We start from the raw sequence: 18491 nt of genomic DNA on the forward strand, positions 1-18491 counted from the left end.
TCTTTAATCACTGCAGCTCTCCTGATAAACACCAGGTATTATATGAGATGCTGACTGTCTGTCTTAATGTCAAATTCTGCAGAATTTTTTTCCAGACACCAAAACTACTTTTTCCATAAATGAAAGTCGAACTTCATCTCCTGTTATATTTGTAAACAAACACAGAGGAAATTACCTCATCTTAGCCAGCGTGCTAACAAACTAAGCTAACTATCACCACAAACACCACAAAGTGTCACTCAAAAAATAGCTTCCTGGCTCCCTAGCTTATGGCTCCGCCTCCTTACCAGAGGTTGGCTCTGATAGGACAGTTTGTTCAGTAGAGAAAAGTACACACATACACACACACACACACACACACTTTCTAACTTATCTATTTTCAAACTTGAGTAATTTCAGACAAAACTCTAAATACTTTTTACGTTCATACTGTCTGTTCTTTATCCATACATAAACTCTATGTACATGTTAAGGAAGTGTGTGTGTGTGTGTGAGAGACTAATGACTGAAATGATTCCTGTTGCTTTGAAGTTTTCATGAAGGTCAAAGGTGATGAATGAGTTTGAGCCTGAAGTCTAAACGTGAGTCAGAGTTCAACTGAGACAGCAGAAGAAGAAACAAACTCACCCAGTATTCTGAGACAAGCAGCCCAAGAAGAAACAAGCGTCCTCTCACTCTCTGTCTGTCTGTCTCACTCTCTGTCTGTCTGTGTGTGTGTCTGCCTGCCTGCCTGCCTGTCTCCTTCTTTCTTTCTCTCTCTCTCTCTCTCTTTAAGGTGCGGCTCAAACAGGAAGTCCAGCCTCTTCTGTTTTTTCCTTTTTTCTGTCTCTTTCACAGAATCCTGTGGACTTGATGTCAAACTGCGCCCCCCGCTGGTCACTTACACTCATTGCACCTGCGTGTGTGTAACTTGATCAGGAGACGAATCAATCAATCAATCAGACCAGATAAGACGAAATGAGCTCAAGCTTGACTGATCCTGAGCGGAAGCGAGCTGCAGACCGCACACACTCATGTCTTTATTACAATTTAATAATCCGTATAATAATACTCATAATAATGTGAACATGAGTATGTGTCCTCAGGATGGAAAAAAGGAAGCAAACAAACCGGAAATACGGATTTTGTTTCGAAATAAACGAGTTAACAATGCGGTTTGTTTAAAAGCGCGAGGGAACAATTTAAACAAAATGTGAATGTCATTAATATCACAACAGATAAAACATAAAGACTCTCCACAACAACGCCCCCAGCACTGTACACACACACACACGCACACACACACTTTATGACTGTCATCGTGCGTGGTCTTTTATTTCGATAGAACCGGAAGTGTCGGCATTCTTACGGGGGCTTGACTCAGGCGCAGAGAAATCAGCGCATCCGAGAGCGAAACGACGCAGAACAAAGAGACGCAGAATCAAACGGAGCGGGACTCGATCAGACTGACAGGTGAGAGCGGCTGAGGCTGACTGACGCACGCAGACGATTTAAACTCCGCGGTATCGATAATGAGATCAAATCAGGAGGAACTAAATGAATGTTTGAAATCGGAACGTTCCGCTTGTTTAGGAGGAAACGGGATGATTTATTGCGTTGATGTGCAGGATCGAGTCCCGGCCAACGCCTCGGTCTGCAGTTAGACCCGCGAGCAGACAGACAGACAGGCAGCGAGCAGGCTCGATCATATCTGGATCATCTGATCAGGATGACGTCAGTCAAAGAGAAGCAGGTCCCATTGATCATTAAAGATCAATGGAGTCACAGTGCAGAGTCACTGCAGGGGAGCAGATCGATGAGTCGGCTTCCTGCTTGACTGATAAATAGTGAGCCGAGCCCAGACAGAGCCGATTGATGAGTTTATCTGTTTGTGTGTTCAAAGTGTCCGTCAGCTGTAACTAATCTGTCCAGTCCAGAGTCTAAATAAAATCCAGAGCAGCTCTAAAATAGACCTGCAGCTGACCTGAACCACATCTGAGTCCATCTGAGCCCACATGGTGTCCTTGGCTTTCAGGCTCAACCATGCTGGAGAAGTCGAGCAGCCAGTACGACTCCTTCCTGTTCTGGAGGCAGCCCATCCCCGAGCTGCGTCTGTGTGAGCTGGAGGACGTGGGGCTGCAAGGAGGCCAAGGGAAGGAGAAGAAGGCCTCAGAGAGGAGGGGAGAGGAGGTGAGGCTCACATCAGGCTGCCACTGCCCTGGAGCAAGGCACTGGGCTGGAGTCCTGCCTGCTCACCAGGTGTACACATGCTAATCACACAGAGACAGAGGTTTCAACATTCACATTCTACTGAGGAACACATTTGGATCTGGTTTGAACTTTGAGTGTTTATGTCAGTTAGATTCCTGTGGCTCGGATTTCCAGAATAAAGTAACAGAGTGATTGTTTACGGAATTCAGACACACGGAATGTTTTAATGTAGCAATGTTTACATTCAGTCACACACACACACACACACACACACACACACACACAGGTGGGGAGAGCCTGTGACGTGTTGTAAGGGGCGACAGGTGTCAGCTGTGTTCTGTTTGGCAGATGCACTTCCTGTCTCACTGAGCAGCTTCCTGTCTGTCATTATAATCCTCTGGTCTGACCTCAGGCTGAGTGTAGGCGTGTAGATGAAGTCCCATGATGTTTGTCAGGCATGTTGTTAATGCAGCGGCGTGTTTGTACCTGCAGGGGGAGCTCTCCCAGTTCTCCTCCTTTCACTACTGGCGAGCTCCCGTCGTCAGCGTGGATTCTCTGCTGGACGACCTCAACCTGCTGCTGTGAACACCGCTGAGCCCAGACCCACCGGCTGACCTCTGACCTTTGACTCCACTGACCCTGAAAGACACCTGTCTGCTGGACTTCTCACCTGAAAGGAAACGAAATAAACTTTGGTTTAGTTAGAGGGAACTTTATTTTGAAAAGGGAAATGACTGCCAGATGTGAAATTGTGTTCTGAGATGGAAGTGAGAATGTAAACAAAGTCAGGATGGATTCTGATTGGAGGAATGTTGGTGTGATTTATTTTCTGCAACGAAAAGTGAATTTCAAAGTAAAAGCAGATTTAGTTTAGTTTGTGCCAAATTTAAAGAAAGGCTGAGGTTGTGCTGTAAAGGGTCAAAGGTCAGATGATGGAGCTGCTTGTGTTTCTTTGCTTTATTCTTATTATATTTGCTGCTTGGTAACTATGGATGCTGCAGTGCATGATGGGAGTTTGGACTTTGATTCTTTGTGGAAACAGCAGATAGTTAAGATTCAAGTCAAGGGTCAAAGGTCATCTGGACCAGGACTCCTTGCTGAATGTTTCTTCCTCCTTTCATGACGTTTGTATCCTGTTACTGAGTAGAGCGTTAACTTATTGATGAGAGGAGCAGGAACCAGAGGGGGCGCTGTGATCCCACTTCCTGTTCCTGTCAGTGCCTTGTTTTAGTTTGTTTGTTTACTGAGCCGGTCTCACACTGGAGCGCCAACCTGCAGAGAACCTGAATAAACCTCCAGGAAAACACTTCAGCTGTTTGTTTCATTCAAATCTGATGGCTTTGAAAAACTAGAATGTGACTTGAGATTGATTTCCTGTTTCCCGTTTCCTCTGCCACAGTTATCTGCTCAATGTTCTGCACTTGGATCTCTTTTCTCCAAAGCTCCTCACATTCACACACAGGTACCATGTAGAGGTCCAGGCTCTCTCCAGGAGGAGCCAGGAGTCAAACCTTCATCCTCTCTCTCTCTTTCTTCAGAGGGATGGCGAGGAGATGGAGCTTTAGGTCCTCCACAGGTCCTCCACCCCAGCAGACAGGAGAAGGATACCTCCATGTGCTCCACCTCAGAGATGACATCATCAACATGTTTATGCATAGTGTCTCACCTTGAGAGAAACTTTGAGTCTTTCTGGACCTGCTGGGTCTTCAGCCTCCTCCTCCTCCTCCTCCAGGACGTCCCACTAGTCACTTCCCACTGAAGCAGACACAGGGATCCTAGCTGTGAAACACACCACAATCAGTGTCAGTGTGTGTGTGTGTGTGTCTCAATGTGAAACAGGAAGCTAAGAGTGAAGACAAATCCTCTACTGTCCATCTTACCATTGATAGTTACGTTCTTCGTGATGACATCACAGGTGTATGACTCAACACCTCCCATCAGACTGAGCCGCGAGTGTGACGTCATCATCACATTCAAACAGTTTCCATCGGGTTGCTGTAATGGGCGGAGACTCTCGAGCCGCCTCGCGCGCGCATGACCTTCTGGCCAATCGCAGCGCTTGGACGCCGCGCGGGGCGGGGTTTGCCCAATAAGGCAGTGTGGTCCGGAATAAGGCAGGCAGCCATCTTGATACCCACACAATAATAACTGACTGACTGCATTTTCAACACTTCCGGTGAATTAACCCCAAAGGCCGCACAGCTGGGAACGCGTTGCAAATAAGGTGAAGACGCGAAAACTTAGTCAGGTTCTTAGTCAGGTTCTGCAGGCACAAGCTTACAAGTTGGTAAACATTTGTCAAGACACACCGAGAAGACGGGACATCCCGTTTATTTTTTCAAAATAAGATCCAGTGTTCTCGCACGATGTTTCCTATGTCGATAACAAAACACACATCAAATTTGCTTTGGTCAAATATTAACGACTGAGAAGTTCTTGCAGTGTGAGTTCAAAGTTTTATTTACAACATGCAGTCATACATGAAATGTCTGGCACTGTTTAAATTAAAGTAAATGACTAAACAAACGGATAATGCAAATATCGTTAATAATAAGGATAATGCGTTTTTGATACAGACTTTCTGATTGACCTTATAAATCAGATCAGCTGAGGTGAATGATCTAAATATCTGCAGACCTGTTGGTTTTCAGTCTTGACTGGAACTTGTGATTTGCATTAATTATATTTTATAATTGATATTTAATATGGATCTGCTCATTTATCTAAAAGGTTTCACGAATTAAAACAAAGTCAAATTTAAGAAGCAGCAAATCATCGCAAACGTAATGACTGCTTTTAATGTGAAGGTCTGTCGCAGACTTGCTGTGGCGCTCCGGCCGCTTCCGTTAACTTGACGCGGTAAACAAGTCCGGAGGAGTCCGAGCAGCAGCAGCGCTAATGTGCGACTTCAGTCAGTGTGAGCTCGTGTTGGCTCTGATTAGCTCTGATTAGCTCACATAAGCGCGTTATTCTTGTATTTTTACTCACCGGGAGCTGATTTGACCGCACAGCACTTCACACAGACGACCTGTTTTCTTCCGTCTGCTAAGCTGCTAACTGTTAGCCTCGGTGGCTCGGACCTGGAGGCGGTAAGTATCCACTGCGCCGCGAGTGAACGAGTGAAAACAGCCAAGAAATTCACGTAAACGCGTTCAAAGAGCCTCTAAAGCAGCAGAGTGCTGTGGAGCGGCGCGGTGCCCGCTGCGCGCCTGAACTAGCAGCTCGTTAACCGGATGTGGAAGTAGTTTTTTCTCGTCGTGTGTAAAATAGGAAATTTCTCTCCCGACTTCCTCCGGAAAACCAACAACTTAATATCTAACGGTTTCCTGTCCGTCTTTGTTTAAACGCTTGGTGGCGTCTAGCAGCGGGGAGCCGGAGACCGGGCGGAGCTCCACATGGCGGCACTTTCTGTCCACCAAGGCGCCTAAAATGGAGGAGAGCTCGTCTGGTCGCTCCCGGTCCGTGGAGCCGAGCGGGTTCCATTCCCGGACACGACGTGGCGCTAACGGCGTTTTGGCTTGTCGGCATCGTTTCCACTCAGATCCCGCCAGAGCACAACCGGCACCGGAGAGATGGAGTCCCGTTAACGGCTCCTCCGGGCTAACGAGCTGTCTCACCTCAGGCCCGCCACACAGTCTCACTGCATTCTGATCAATCTTCTCTATTCTTGGTAAACAGAAGAAATAAGTTGCATCCTTTCCTTTTTGGAGTACAAACGTGGTATGATGTCATCCATAGTCCCATAGTCCCCACACCAGGACGAGATTAGTAACCAACTAAAAGAGTCAAATCACTGCTGGAGTGAAGCTAAGGATGATGAGCTTGAAGTGATGTGAGGAAGAGTGTGTGTTGTACTTGCTCTTCCTGTGCTGTAGCTGGTGTGTCTGGGGATTTGAGCCCTGTGGTGTCTGTGGGCCCCCCCTGAGCCCTGTGGTGTCTGTGGGCCCCCCCTGAGCCCTGTGGTGTCTGTGGCCCCCCCTGAGCCCTGTGGTGTCTGTGGCCCCCCCTGAGCCCTGTGGTGTCTGTCTCCCCCTCAGATGTCGCTGGTAGACCTGGGGAAGCGTCTCCTGGAAGCAGCACGTAAAGGTCAGGACGATGAGGTCAGGAACCTGATGGCCAACGGAGCTCCGTTCACCACAGACTGGGTGAGGAACAGGAAGTAGACCAGGTCCAGGCCTGAGCCGGACCGCCTTTACACCAGCACACATGCATCCACTTCACAGTGTCATGATGAAGGCATTAGATCTTCAAACCTGTCTGTCTGTCCTCCAGCTGGGGACGTCCCCGCTCCACCTGGCCGCTCAGCACGGTCATTATTCCACAGCTGATGTCCTGCTCAGAGCCGGGGTCAGTCGGGACGCCCGCACTAAAGTGGACCGGACCCCCCTGCACATGGCGGCGGCTGAGGGACACGCAGTCATCGTGGAGCTGCTGGTCCGGGTAAGACCCCCCCCCCCCCCCATCATGGGCCCTGGTGCTCAGAGGTCACAGGTCACATGAAGCAGCACCTCTGTGTTACAGAGCGGCGCCGACATCAACGCCAAAGACATGCTGAAGATGACGGCGCTGCACTGGGCGGCGCAGCACGGACATCACGGCGTGGCAGAGACGCTCATCAAGCACGGAGCAGACGTGCACGCGCTCAGCAAGTTCGACAAGACGCCGTTCGATATCTCCGTGGACATCCAGAACACCGAGCTGATGCTGCTGCTCCAGGTCGGGAAGACGCACCTGATGATGTCATAGTTAGGCTGTTAGTGTCACGGCACACAACAACGTGTGTGTGTGTGTGTGTGTGTGTGTGTGTGTGTGTGTGTGTGTGTGTGTGTGTGTGTGTGTGTGTGTGTGTGTGTGTGTGTGTGTGTGTGTGTGTGTGTGTGTGTGTGTGTGTGTGTGTGTGTGTAGGAGGGCATGCAGAACCAGGTCAACATGAACCAGGTCAGCATGAATGTGGAGTCCAGCGGCGGCGCCAACCAGCCGCAGTTCATCATCCAGGGGATCCCGGCGCTCCAGGGGGGCGTGGTCAACCTGGCCGAGCTTCTCAACAAGGCCAGCGCAGGTACACACACACTCACACTCACACAAACACAAACACACACACTCACTCACACTCACACTAAGTATCGCCCCCCCTCAGGTGAGTCGGAGGAAGCCATGGCTGCCAGCGCTCTGGACTCAAACATCCAGCACGCCACTGTGGTCAACGAGGGAGGGCAGAGAGTCATCACCATAGTAACAGACCAGCACGGCAACCTGCAGACCACCGGAGGGATGTCACAGCCTTTCTTTGTTACCATGCAGCACGGACAGCAGAGTGAGACACACGCACACACACGCACGCATGCACACACGCACACACACACATTCAGGGCCGTGGTCACTGAGGTGTGCTTTGGTTGCAGTGTTAGCCGTCCCAGCTAACGCGGTGACAGAGGAGGTGGTGACAGAGGAGCCACAGGCTCCGCCCAGCAGGAAGAGGAAGCTGGAGATCACCAATCACAGCAATGGAGGAGAGACGGTGGGTGGAGCTAAGAACCAGATCCTTCACCACATGAAACTAACTCAATCATTTTACATAACGACATCACAGATCAACCATCAACCATCAGCTGTGAGAATTATCCTCCTCGTCTTCCTCCTCAACCTTTTCTTTTTCTCCTCTCCCTTGCTGCTCTCATTCCTTTCCTTTTGTCTCTTCTGTATCCTTCACTCTCACATTTTGTCCTTCCTCCCCCTCTGTACTCCTCCTCTTCCTCAGCAGGAGCTTCTGCAGAGGCAGCTGCAGGAGGCCAACAGGAAGGCACAGGAGTACCGGCAGCAGCTGCTGCGGAAGGAGCAGGAGGCCGAGGAGTACCGCATCAAGCTGGAGGCCATGTCCCAGAGCCAGGCCTGCAGCACCGCCGCCAGGGGGGCCAGCCCCGAGGAGGTGGTGGGAGGGGAGGAGGAGGAAGAGGAAGAGGCTGGAGCTACAGAGGTGGAGGAGGAGGGGGAGATGGTGGTCCTGCAGGAGGGAGGCATCATCATGGAGGGGGAGGAGGGTCAGGTGACGCTGGTGGAGACGGGAGGAGAGACGGCAGAGGTCAGCTCCTAACAGAGCGGGGGGGCACAAGGAACAGTCTGCTGGTCTGCTTCCTGTCTAAAGGAGGAAGAGGTGTGCTCCATGTTGTGCTCCTATGTAAAACTGAAGGCCCAGACGCATCGTGGCCGCAGCATGTGACTCCGCCCCTTTTACACCCTACAGACCGGCTGGAGACGAAGGACAGGGAGACGACTGAGTTTACTACTACACACGCTTACACACTCCTAACACACACAACTCACTAAGCTAAGGGACGACTGGACAGCTGTGGGGCTTTGGACACGCCCACATTCAGCATCAGTCAGTCAGTCAGTCAGTCCTCAGCCTGAACCTGTTCCTTTGTTGCTTTGACCTTATTTTACACACCTGATGATGTCGCCTGTGAACTGATGGTCCAATCAGCTTCCTCCGTCTTGTTTTAACCCTGTCAGTGCCGCGCTCTCATCCAATCAGGCCTTTCTTCACTTCCTAGTTTTATAAACTGCCCGTTTCTATGTACATATAAAGTTGTATTTTTTTAACTGTCTGTGTGCTTCATGGGACGATGGTGATGATGATGATGAAGACGTGATGATGGTTTGCATTGATAATTTGAAATATAAACTTTGTTTTTTGGATAAGAACGGCTCTGTTGTTTCTACACAGATGAACCTTGACCTTCATCAGGTTTCATTTCCAAACAGAAGCTGAAGTTAAAAAGATCCAAACTGTAGAAGCAGAAGAAGGACCAACATGAGTCCAATCATCTCTGTGCTCTGTAGAGGGTCGCTCCAGTGAGGACGGCTGTGTCCTCGTCGTCCCCAGAGCCCAGGTGGGTGTGTCTCTCCAGGAAGGAGACAGCGGAGGGGCCAGGAAGACCAGGATCAAGATGCTCGACTGCTCCTCCAACAGAGAGAGACTAAGACACAGGTTCTCCTTTATTTCTGTCCTGGACTGACAGGCGTCTGTAAATAACATGCATCATCACTGAGGGTGAGATGTAGATGTGTCTGTCCTCTGCTTCAGAGAGGACAGACGGAGCTCCTGCTGCTTTGTTAGGTCACCTGAGCAGGAATGGGATCAGGATCTGGCTTGGTAGCGAGTCTGTAGATCTGCTTCACTTCCACTTAGTCGAGTTCCTCAGAAGACTCTTGTCTTCTACGTCCCATTCAAAGTCAGAGGAGGATGGAAGACGTTTGTCTCCACGCTTTAGTGTGGACAAACCTGGGACCATCTGAGCTCCAGCGTCTCGAAGATCTGGAAGCTGATTAGAGGTTCTAAGGCACGTGGGACCCTGAAGGCCTGTTCAGGTGCAGTGTTTTGATGGTTCCGGTGTCCCGGGTGAGCGGGGTCTCCGTCAACTTGACTGAAGCAATGACGACTGTCAACAACTCCGCCCCGCTGGTCGCACATTTGACTCCCAAAGTTAAAGACAAAGGGAGCGTTCCATTTACTAGTAGCGCTTAACCGCCAGGGGCGGAGTTAAGGGCTGTTGGCTCCGTATTCACGGAATCTCTGGTCGCGCCGCCCACTCGGCTCGTTTCATGAATGTAACTCACCCAGTCAAACTGAAGCCGATCAAAGCTCTGAGCCGAACCAGCGGTACCGACCGGGACACAGAACTATGTGACGTAAGTTAAAGTTCTGCACACACACAGAACTTCGTGCAGCGTTTACGTGTTTGAGTCTAATGTAAATGACGGCTTCATGTCCTCAGTGTTTAACAAGATATGATATGTTTGAACTCTCTCTAATCATTTATCTGAGATGAGCATCTGCGTGCTACATTCATTAAACTGTAAAAATATATTTGTTTAGTCCGATACTCTGTGTTGTATCGTGGCGAGTTGAGTTAATGAGAGCGTGTTATAATGTGTGAGTGAAGCTAAGCTAATTGTTTACATGACAGATGCAGACTGACGTCATGGGCGGGTTTGTTCGTGTCTTCTTACAGGTATCGTCATGTAATCATGTTGGTGTATACAGTTATTGAGTTATTTAGTGTTATTGTAGCACGTTGTTGATTTAAAGCATAAAGTTCCAGCTAAGCTAACCGGAAGTGTTCGTGACAGGCTTTGTTTGTGTCTCGCGGTGGGCGTGGCCTCAGAGTCCATCATAGCATGTAAACATCTAGCATGGCCGCCTGTCAGCCGTCAGTGCTCCGTCGGTGAGTAGAACCTCTGCGAACGGGACCGGGCGAGTCGGTGCCGGTGCCGCGCGGAGGAGATGTTGACTCCGGGTCAGGCTGCCAGTAGGCGGCCAGCAGGCGAGCGGCAGCTTTGCTAGCTCAGGGAGTTTAGACGCTCATCAGCAGGGAACACGGTGACCTCACCGGGTTACCATGGTGACCTCACCGGGTTACTCACCGGGTTATTATGGTGTGTTCACCGGCTTTGCTGTCCTTGATGGAAGCAAAGCCTGTGAACTGATGGATCCGTCAGACTCAGATGATGACGTCATCAGTGACGTGTCTGACTCCTCCCTCATGTTCTGATCCAAACCCTCAAACAGAGACTTTACCATCTGCTGGGGTCAAAGGTCACTGCTCAGGTTCAGATCAGCTGACACACACACAATAAAGAAGAACTTGGTTTGGGCTCATTTGTTTACTTAACCAGTGAGTTTAGAGCCTCAGCTCTCATGAGGCACAGACAAGTGGGAAAGAAAATACTGTGTGTGTGCGTGTGTGCGTGCGCGCGCCTCTTACCTGCACTGATCCAGACCTCAGTCAGCACATGCAGCAGCTCCTCAGGTGAGCTGAGTCTGATCAGCCCCTCAGTCTGGGCAGCAGCAGCTGGGTTAGCCTCCCAGAGTCCCGCCCACACGCTCAGACTCCACTGATTGGCTGCTGCAGCACCTGTTAACCCAACATGAGGCGTCTCTATGCTCAGACTGACTGAGGGATGACTCCTTTGTTTGCTCAATTGATTGACAGATCGGTCGTCCATGTCTGAGTGCAGCTGTGAGGCTGCAGACCCGCTGATGGACCAGGAGGGATTAGCCCCGGCTGTAACCATGGCAACAGAGGGCCAAGGCCACACGCTAGAACCCGCCGCAACTCAGAGTTCACCTGTTCTGAAGGAGAAGGCCACGCCCCTTCTTGAAAACATGAAGAATCAGAAGAAAACAGAAGAAGAGTCCGAGACTGAAGGAGCACCAGGAGGAGAGCAAGGTAAGGGTCAAAGGTCACAGTGTGTTTAAGTATGAACCCAGCAGCACAAAGGTCCTCAGGTAGAACCCCCCCCCACCCCCCCCAGCTGCTGAAGCTGAAGGCTACTTCCTGTTCCTGTCTCATAATCCCAGATCATGATCTGGAGTCACCGTCTCCTGGGCCGGCTGAGCATCAAGCGCTCATTGTTAGTTGGACGTCACATCACCTTCAGAGATATGGAGGATGGGAATCAGACATGAATGTGTTGTTGTCCAGGTGAGACGGAGCAGGAGGAGGAGCAGGAGCAGGTGGAGGTGGAGGTGCAGGAGCAGCAGAGCTCTGTGGGAGGCTCCACCCACTCAGCCTCAGCCTCCAGTCCCAGTCTGGAGCTGTCAGTTACAGTTACCTCCCTGGACGTGGAGGACGGTCTGTCTTCGTCCTACTCAGCTCTGGAGGCTGAGGGTCGCTCTCCATCCACAGAGGCCCCGAGTCTGAAGGAGGATGTGACAGCAGAAGCTGCTGAAGCTGCAGGTGATCCTACACACACACACACACACACACACACACACACACACACACACACACACACACACACACACTCTGTGTCTTCAGTCTTGTGTCAGGGAGAGACAGACAAACAGAAGCTTAGGCTCATCTTAACTTCCTCTTTCTATTTGACTCTGTGCTCATACGGGGGCGTTAGGCTCCTCCCTCCTGGCCCCTGCAGCTGCTGCCTGCATGCCAGCTTATTACCTGGTGAAGTGGATCAGCTGGAAGGAGAAGAAGACGCCCATCATCACACAGAGTGAGAACGGGCCCTGCCCCCTGCTGGCCATCATGAACACACTCTTCCTGCGCTGGAAGGTAACTGTGATGTCACACACACACACACACACACACACACACACACACACACACACACACACACACACACACACCTTCTTTTTCCAGAAGTAAATGTGTAATGAACAGATGTTCCTGTAGGGGGCAGGGACAGTGACGTGTGTGTGTGTGTGTGTGTGTGTGTGTGTGTGTGTGTGTGTGTGTGTGTGTGTGTGTGTGTGTGTGTGTGTGTGTGTGTGTGTGTGTGTGTGTGTGTGTGTGTGTGTGTGTGTGTGTGTGTGTGTCCAACCTCAGGCCAAGCTGCCAGCTCAGACTGAAGTCATCACCACAGAGGACCTGATGGCTCACCTTGGTAAACACACGTGCAGACACACACACACACACACACACACACACACACACACACACTCTCTCACTGCTGCCTTGTCTCTTCTGTAGGAGAGTGTGTGTTGTCCGTTACACCCAGAGAAAAGGCTGAAGGAATGGAGCTCAACTTCCAACAGGTACACACACACACACACACACACACACACACACACACACACACACACACACACACACACACACACAGTGAACATGCATCATCATCACTCAGTGAAACACGGGCGGCTGTGTGTGTGTGTGTGTGTGTGTGTGTTCAGAACATGAGTGATGTCATGGCCGTCCTCCCTAAGCTGTCCACTGGTCTGGATGTGAACGTGCGTTTCACGGGAGTGACGGACTTCGAGTACACGCCTGAATGCATCGTGTTCGACCTGCTGGACATCCCACTGTACCACGGCTGGCTGCTGGACCCACAGGTGTGTGTGTGTGTGTGTGTGTGTGTGTGTGTCATGGCTGCAGTCAATCAAAGCTTGTTAACAGAGATGAGATCTATGATGGTTGATTGATAAATTGTGAGCCCAACATCTCATTCATGTCTGACCAGGCTCAGGATTTATCAATCAGCTCAGATGCACAACTCAATCATTGTGTGTGTGTGTGTGTGTGTGTGTGTGTGTGTGTGTGTGTGTGTGTGTGTGTGTGTGTGTGTGTGTGTGTGTGTGTGTGTGTGTGTGTGTGTGTGTGTGTGTGTGTGTAGAGTCCAGAGATGGCGGCAGCAGTGGGAAAACTCAGTTACAACCAACTGGTGGAGAAAATTATCAACTACAAACACTCAACAGACAGCAGCCAAGTCAGCCAAGGTACACACACACACACACACACACACACACACACACACACACACACACACACACACACACACACACACACACACACACACAGACGTAAAGATCTGATATCTTACTGATCAATAACTGCATCAGAGTCCAGATGGAGCCTCAGCCAATCCCTGCTGTGGACACTGTCACCACAGCAACATGGTCTCAAACCCACAGGCACCCTGTGGGTTAGAGAACTCATGAACACATTCATCTAAACCTGTGTGTGTGTGTGTGTGTGTGTGTGTGTGTGTGTGTGTGTGTGTGTGTGTGTGTGTGTGTGTGTGTGTGTGTGTGTGTGTGTGTGTGTGTGTGTGTGTGTGTGTGTGTGTGTGTGTGTGTGTGTGTGTGTGTGTGTGTGTGTGTGTGTCTCGGTCTGTGTGTGTGTGTGTGTGTGTGTCATACCCCTCCAGGCCTGGTGGCGGAGCAGTTCCTGGAGTCCACAGCCACCCAGCTGTCGTACCACGGCCTGTGTGAGCTGAACTCTGCGGCCAATGAGGGGGAGATCTCTGTGTTCTTCAGGAACAACCACTTCAGCACCATGATCAAACACAAGGTGGCGCTGCAGTGCAACACGGCCTCATCACAGCTGGCCTCTCTGTTCAGCCTGTGCATAAACCAGCACCACCACAAGGGGGCAGCATCTGAACCTGTTTACAATGAAACAACATGGATGTTCCTGTGTGTGTGTGTGTGTGTGTGTGTGTGTGTGTGTGTGTGTGTGTGTGTGTGTGTGTGTGTGTGTGTGTGTGTGTGTGTGTGTGTGTGTGTGTGTGTGTGTGTGTGTGTGAGTGTGAGAGAGAGCAGGATGCTCACGCGGCTCTGTGTCTCCTCTCTCAGGGACACCTGTACCTGCTGGTGACTGACCAGGGCTTCCTGCAGGAGGAGGCTTTGGTCTGGGAGTCTCTGCACAATGTTGAGGGAGACGGGAACTTCTGTGACCCCGACTTCAGGCTGTGTCACCCCCCACAGAGAGCCCCGCCCCCCCCCACCTCGCCACCCAGCGCCCAGGAGCAGCAGAGGCAGATCAACCAGGTGAGTGTGTGACATCACAAAGAGGGTGTGGCCTCTTAGTCTAGTACTTTTACAGCTGATGACGTCACACTGTGTGTGTGTGTGTGTGTGTAGGACTACCTGGTAGCCGTGTCCCTGCAGCAGCAGCAGGTCTCTCCTGGTCCCCTCAGTGACCTGGAGTTGGCCAGACAGCTGCAACAGGAGGAATATCAGCAACAACAGCAACAGCAGCAGGAACAAGCAACACCACAGGCAACACGACAGGTAACATGGCTGTCTGTCTGTCTGTCAGTCAGTCAGTCAGTCAGTAACCCTACAGTGATTTAACATCAAATCTATAACAAAGATAAAAAGATGAAATATGTTGGTGTGTGTGTGTGTGTGACCTTTGTCCTGCTGCGTTTCCAGGTCAGAGGTCAGACGCTGGCACAGGGCGGAGCCAGAAGACGAGAGAAAGATTCTGACTGTGTCCTCTTATAGCCTCTTCATCATCATCACCCTCACCTCTAACGCAAACCAACCCTGCTTCTCTCTCTCTCTCTCTCTCTCTCTCTCTCTCTCTCTCTCGCTCTCGCTCTCTCACACACACACACAGCTGAACGCCAAACGCTTCAATAACTTGTGGATCTTCAGGTGTTTGTAACTTTTAAAGAGAAGTTTATAAAGATGATGAAGACGAAGGTTTCCTCTGAACAGTCGGTGCCACTTTTTGTCAACATAACTTTGTTCTAATCCGTTACAATTATGTATTAAAATGTCAACGTAATCAATAATGTGATTATAAGAGGCATAATGATGCTGATGAAGACTGAACCAACAGGACGTCGTCATGGAAACATGAAGAATGTCCTCAACACTAAAATGTCTTCTCATCACATTTTGTTGTAATAAATGGAAAGTTCCCATCATGCATCAGTGGACTTTATCTAAGGTCAAAAACGTTTCCTGTTTGCCCCCCCCACCCTGATGTGTGGGCGTGTGTGTGGGGGGGAGGGGTTGATTAGTTTTTATTGCATCAGGGAGACTACAAGGTATTTTCAAAATAAAAGTTGAACCAGTGACCTTGTGATGCTTTTACTTTCAGACTGAACTTCCTGCTGCTGTGAATATTGAATATTTAAATGCAGAAGCTGGAAAAGAGCAAATATAAAAAGTTTGCAACTCAAACTGAAGTAATCAATCATGTGTTTCCATTCATTTGGTCAAACTTACAGAATCACATCCAGGCCACAACCATCAGAGATCAATGAGAAGCATGGAGAAGTTCTGTAAAGGTGGTTCTGTTGGACCTCATCCCTGTTCAGATGCATGCAAAGATCTGATGGACAGAAGAAAAACTCAAATCAGCATCAGACACATTTACAATTACAAATGGTTGCATTTCATATATTTGTACATAAACCTTTGACTTTGAATTTAAGTGGGAAAATCTGACATAACAAAAGAACATATGTGACCTTTGACTCCACATGGCTCCGCCCCCTCTCTCTGATCTCCTGTCAGTATCCAATACCTCATCAATGATGGACCAGAAGTCCACAGGTCAGGTTTCTTCTTCTCTGGTCGCTCATTAAAGGAAACAGATTCACACTCGGCTGCGTTTCAAATTAATGATTTTTATAATAAAGTCAAACATCCGTTAAGAATCCAGATCATCCAACCTGCGTCATCTCTGAGCTGCTGAGGCTCCTCCAGCCCAGCAGGGGGCAGCACACGCAGACACACACACACAGGTTCATCCTGATCAGCCTTCAGAACTCAACCTGAGATGTGAGAATCCTGATCAGAAAGAGACCTCAGGAAATCAGACGGTGACGTTGCTAGGAGACAATTTAGCTTTTTTATTTGACAGTCGAGTCGTTTACACAGAATTGGCTGTAAAATTTATCACAGCAAAACAAAGAAACAAAGAAACTACAAAACAACAAAATGATAAAAAAGTCTGAGGTTTATTGAAGTTTTCATGCAGTTTAGTAAAGACGGGAATACAAACAGGAGAACTGATGCTGCGTTTCCATGGAAACACTTGCTGTGGGATGTATCGTAACAGTACGTAGTTCTTTGTTTATCTTTCGGATCCTGGTCACAATAAAAGCACTTCTTCACATTATCAACGCTGAGAGATGGAAGCAAAAAGGCAACGAAGCATTTGAACGTGCAGACCGCAGACCAACCGGCTGGTTTCCATTGCAATCAAAAACTCGTCCTGGGCAGGAAGTCATGTGACCCGGCCCACTTTCCGCCAAGGGTAAATCAGGGGGTTGCTGGTTTGAATCTGGTGTACAATGGACCGTGGCCTCCAATGACCTCCAGGCAGAAGGATACAACAGACACTTCCTGTTTGAACGTCTGCAGGTGGACCAAAGTGAAGAAGACCGATGATCTGCATATAAACAGTCAATAGGAAGTCCAGCTGCAACTTGGCGGGGAGGAAATCACTGGAGCGCGGCGACTCGTTCAGACGCGAGAGATTAAAAGCACTTGTGAACGCCTTCGTCCTGTTGCATCGACACGTTTGACTCGATTCTACTTCCTGTCACCAAACAAACGCACACACGCACGATCACACACTCAATAGACACGATGGACCTGAACGCAGCAGGTCAGCAGGTCACATGACGCTGCACGCACAACAGGGAAACACAGATAATCAATCAATCCATCGATCGGCTAGAGATTCTCATTGATTGATTGATTCTCATTTCTTGGTTTCAGCTTTTGACGTTTCCTGCTTTTCCGTTGACATTTAAATTAAGTGTCAACGTTTCTGATAATGTCACTCTAAAAATTTGCATGTTCATTTGATTTAAACTTTCAGGACAAACAGATCATTAACTTATCAACTTATTAACTTATTAACTAATGAAACCTCCACCAAATTAAAATATCTAGCAGGTATTTGCGAGGAAACGCAGCGTCATGGTCGAGTTCATGTGAGCACAAACATCGGAATGTCAAAGGTTCAGATGAAGATGATGAAGATGAGGCTTCAGTCAGTAAATCAAATAAATAGAAGAAAGTGACGTAACAGGCGACGAAGTTTTAGTGTTCAAGCATTCACATCAGAAGGAAACAGGAGACAGGAAACAGGAAACTGACACTCCTTCAATCCACTGGGCCGCCTCTCCTGATTGGCCGACACGGATCACAGGAATGTTTGTTTGGGCCAATCGGGAGGAGTGGCGAGCGTTCGTTAAATTAGAAACAGGAAGCTTCATCACAGCCTGCAACATGTTGGCCACGCCCACAAATCCTTCAAGTATCACAGAATCAAAGCTGAACTGAGTTCATGTGCAAAAGACCAAACAGGAAGTCAACTCAGAAAACAAAACAAAACACATCAGCCTCCTGTTGAGTCTGAATCGTCTCATCTTGAGGGGGAACAGGTTTAGTTTGGATCCGTTATTGATCGATTGGTGAGTTGATTTGAAAGTCCCGTGACTGTGCTAGGCTAATGCTAATGTGTTAGCCAAGGAGAACAGATTGAACTTTAGATTATTAAAGGTCTAAATTTCAGATACTTGGAGATTCAGAGGTCTAAAGTCGTTCATTGTGGATCTTCATGGTTTAACTTGTTTAGTTTTCCTTGTTTTTGTTAGTTTGTGCTGTAAACGTCTAAAAAGAAAGAAGAAACAAAGTTTGTCCAAATGAGACGTTTACATTACTTTGTGCTCTGAAAGTCTGAAGTGGTGGCTCCGCCCCTTTTCTCCTGCTTGTGTGGCGATGAAGAGGAGGAGGAGCTGAAAGGATGAAGACGACGATGACGAGCCAACACAGAGGAGGAAGTCTGAGTTTGAGTTCAAATGTTTTTGTGTCTTTTGTTCTTTGTGCTTTGACCAAATTAGAAATTTGACAAATTCTATTTTATGGACCAAACAAACTGATCTGAGTACAAAACAATGGATGATCAATAATAAAACAGATTATCTCTTCAACTTCATCTTTTACCCTGAACAGATTCAGAGTCAATCACTGATCAATAAACTCTGATCAGCTCCCCACAACCGTCAACAACGCCAGCGGGAACGCGACA

General features: G+C 48.9%; 4 protein-coding genes and 1 long non-coding RNA gene across 9 annotated transcripts in view; 3 read left to right on the forward strand and 2 right to left on the reverse strand.

Annotated features, from left to right (window-relative positions):
• The first annotated feature begins 884 nt into the window (after positions 1-884).
• On the forward strand, positions 885-2819 carry mllt11 (MLLT11 transcription factor 7 cofactor). Its single transcript, XM_076164418.1, has 3 exons — positions 885-1452; positions 2015-2169; positions 2683-2819. Exons 2-3 carry the CDS (start codon positions 2023-2025, stop codon positions 2773-2775), a joined length of 240 nt encoding a protein of 79 aa, XP_076020533.1. The 5' UTR covers positions 885-1452; positions 2015-2022; the 3' UTR covers positions 2776-2819.
• LOC143011519 (uncharacterized) lies at positions 2729-4299 on the reverse strand. The gene is made up of 3 exons (XR_012964919.1): positions 4071-4299; positions 3857-3969; positions 2729-2860 (listed from the first exon to the last, which is right to left on the reverse strand). It is a non-coding gene; the product is annotated as an uncharacterized LOC143011519 (long non-coding RNA).
• Positions 4300-4327: 28 nt separating this feature from the next.
• Positions 4328-8797, forward strand: gabpb2a (GA binding protein transcription factor subunit beta 2a). 3 transcript variants are annotated; one of them, XM_076164415.1, is made up of 8 exons: positions 4328-4414; positions 6228-6335; positions 6463-6630; positions 6712-6906; positions 7096-7249; positions 7328-7504; positions 7593-7708; positions 7949-8797. In XM_076164415.1, exons 2-8 carry the CDS (start codon positions 6228-6230, stop codon positions 8279-8281), a joined length of 1251 nt encoding a protein of 416 aa, XP_076020530.1. In that variant the 5' UTR covers positions 4328-4414; the 3' UTR covers positions 8282-8797. The 3 variants fall into 3 exon arrangements, with proteins under 3 accessions (XP_076020530.1, XP_076020529.1, XP_076020531.1); XM_076164414.1 differs by lacking the exon at positions 4328-4414 and adding an exon at positions 5025-5279; XM_076164416.1 differs by lacking the exon at positions 4328-4414 and adding an exon at positions 5028-5279 and having other exon boundaries at positions 7952-8797.
• A 946-nt stretch (positions 8798-9743) lies between these two features.
• Positions 9744-15519, forward strand: mindy1 (MINDY lysine 48 deubiquitinase 1). Of its 3 annotated transcripts, none has more exons than XM_076164411.1 (12): positions 9744-9879; positions 11184-11426; positions 11676-11930; positions 12103-12263; positions 12537-12594; positions 12681-12745; positions 12884-13042; positions 13324-13426; positions 13858-14000; positions 14285-14479; positions 14573-14722; positions 14867-15519. In XM_076164411.1, the coding sequence occupies exons 2-12, from the start codon at positions 11195-11197 to the stop codon at positions 14936-14938; spliced, it is 1593 nt and encodes a 530-aa protein (XP_076020526.1). In that variant the 5' UTR covers positions 9744-9879; positions 11184-11194; the 3' UTR covers positions 14939-15519. The 3 variants fall into 3 exon arrangements, with proteins under 3 accessions (XP_076020526.1, XP_076020528.1, XP_076020527.1); XM_076164413.1 differs by having other exon boundaries at positions 11184-11420; XM_076164412.1 differs by lacking the exon at positions 9744-9879 and adding an exon at positions 10339-10415.
• An 869-nt stretch (positions 15520-16388) lies between these two features.
• Positions 16389-18491, reverse strand: part of LOC143011496 (phosphatidylinositol 4-kinase beta-like) — an 8514-nt gene continuing 6411 nt past the window's right edge. The window contains exon 13 of the mRNA XM_076164388.1: positions 16389-18491. This exon is cut by the window's right edge and continues 199 nt beyond it. The gene's annotated coding sequence lies outside the window, so the exon portion shown is untranslated.

Source organism: Genypterus blacodes, unplaced genomic scaffold (assembly GCF_046128005.1).
Source record: "Genypterus blacodes isolate CSIRO-AG114 ecotype Tasmania unplaced genomic scaffold, CSIRO-AGI_Gbla_v1 ptg000134l_1, whole genome shotgun sequence".
In the NCBI taxonomy this organism is placed as follows: domain Eukaryota; kingdom Metazoa; phylum Chordata; class Actinopteri; order Ophidiiformes; family Ophidiidae; genus Genypterus; species Genypterus blacodes.

Coding starts and splice junctions, on each gene's coding strand:
- mllt11 (XM_076164418.1), top strand. CDS start 2,023: ATGCTGGAGAAGTCGAGCAGCCAGTACGACTCCTTCCTGTTCTGGAGG. Junction 2,170..2,682: donor CAGAGAGGAGGGGAGAGGAG/GTGAGGCTCACA, acceptor TTGTACCTGCAG/GGGGAGCTCTCCCAGTTCTC.
- gabpb2a (XM_076164415.1), top strand. CDS start 6,228: ATGTCGCTGGTAGACCTGGGGAAGCGTCTCCTGGAAGCAGCACGTAAA. Junction 7,505..7,592: donor CATGCAGCACGGACAGCAGA/GTGAGACACACG, acceptor CTTTGGTTGCAG/TGTTAGCCGTCCCAGCTAAC. Junction 7,709..7,948: donor ACAGCAATGGAGGAGAGACG/GTGGGTGGAGCT, acceptor CCTCTTCCTCAG/CAGGAGCTTCTGCAGAGGCA.
- mindy1 (XM_076164411.1), top strand. CDS start 11,195: ATGTCTGAGTGCAGCTGTGAGGCTGCAGACCCGCTGATGGACCAGGAG. Junction 11,427..11,675: donor AGGAGGAGAGCAAGGTAAGG/GTCAAAGGTCAC, acceptor GTTGTTGTCCAG/GTGAGACGGAGCAGGAGGAG. Junction 13,043..13,323: donor GCTGGCTGCTGGACCCACAG/GTGTGTGTGTGT, acceptor GTGTGTGTGTAG/AGTCCAGAGATGGCGGCAGC.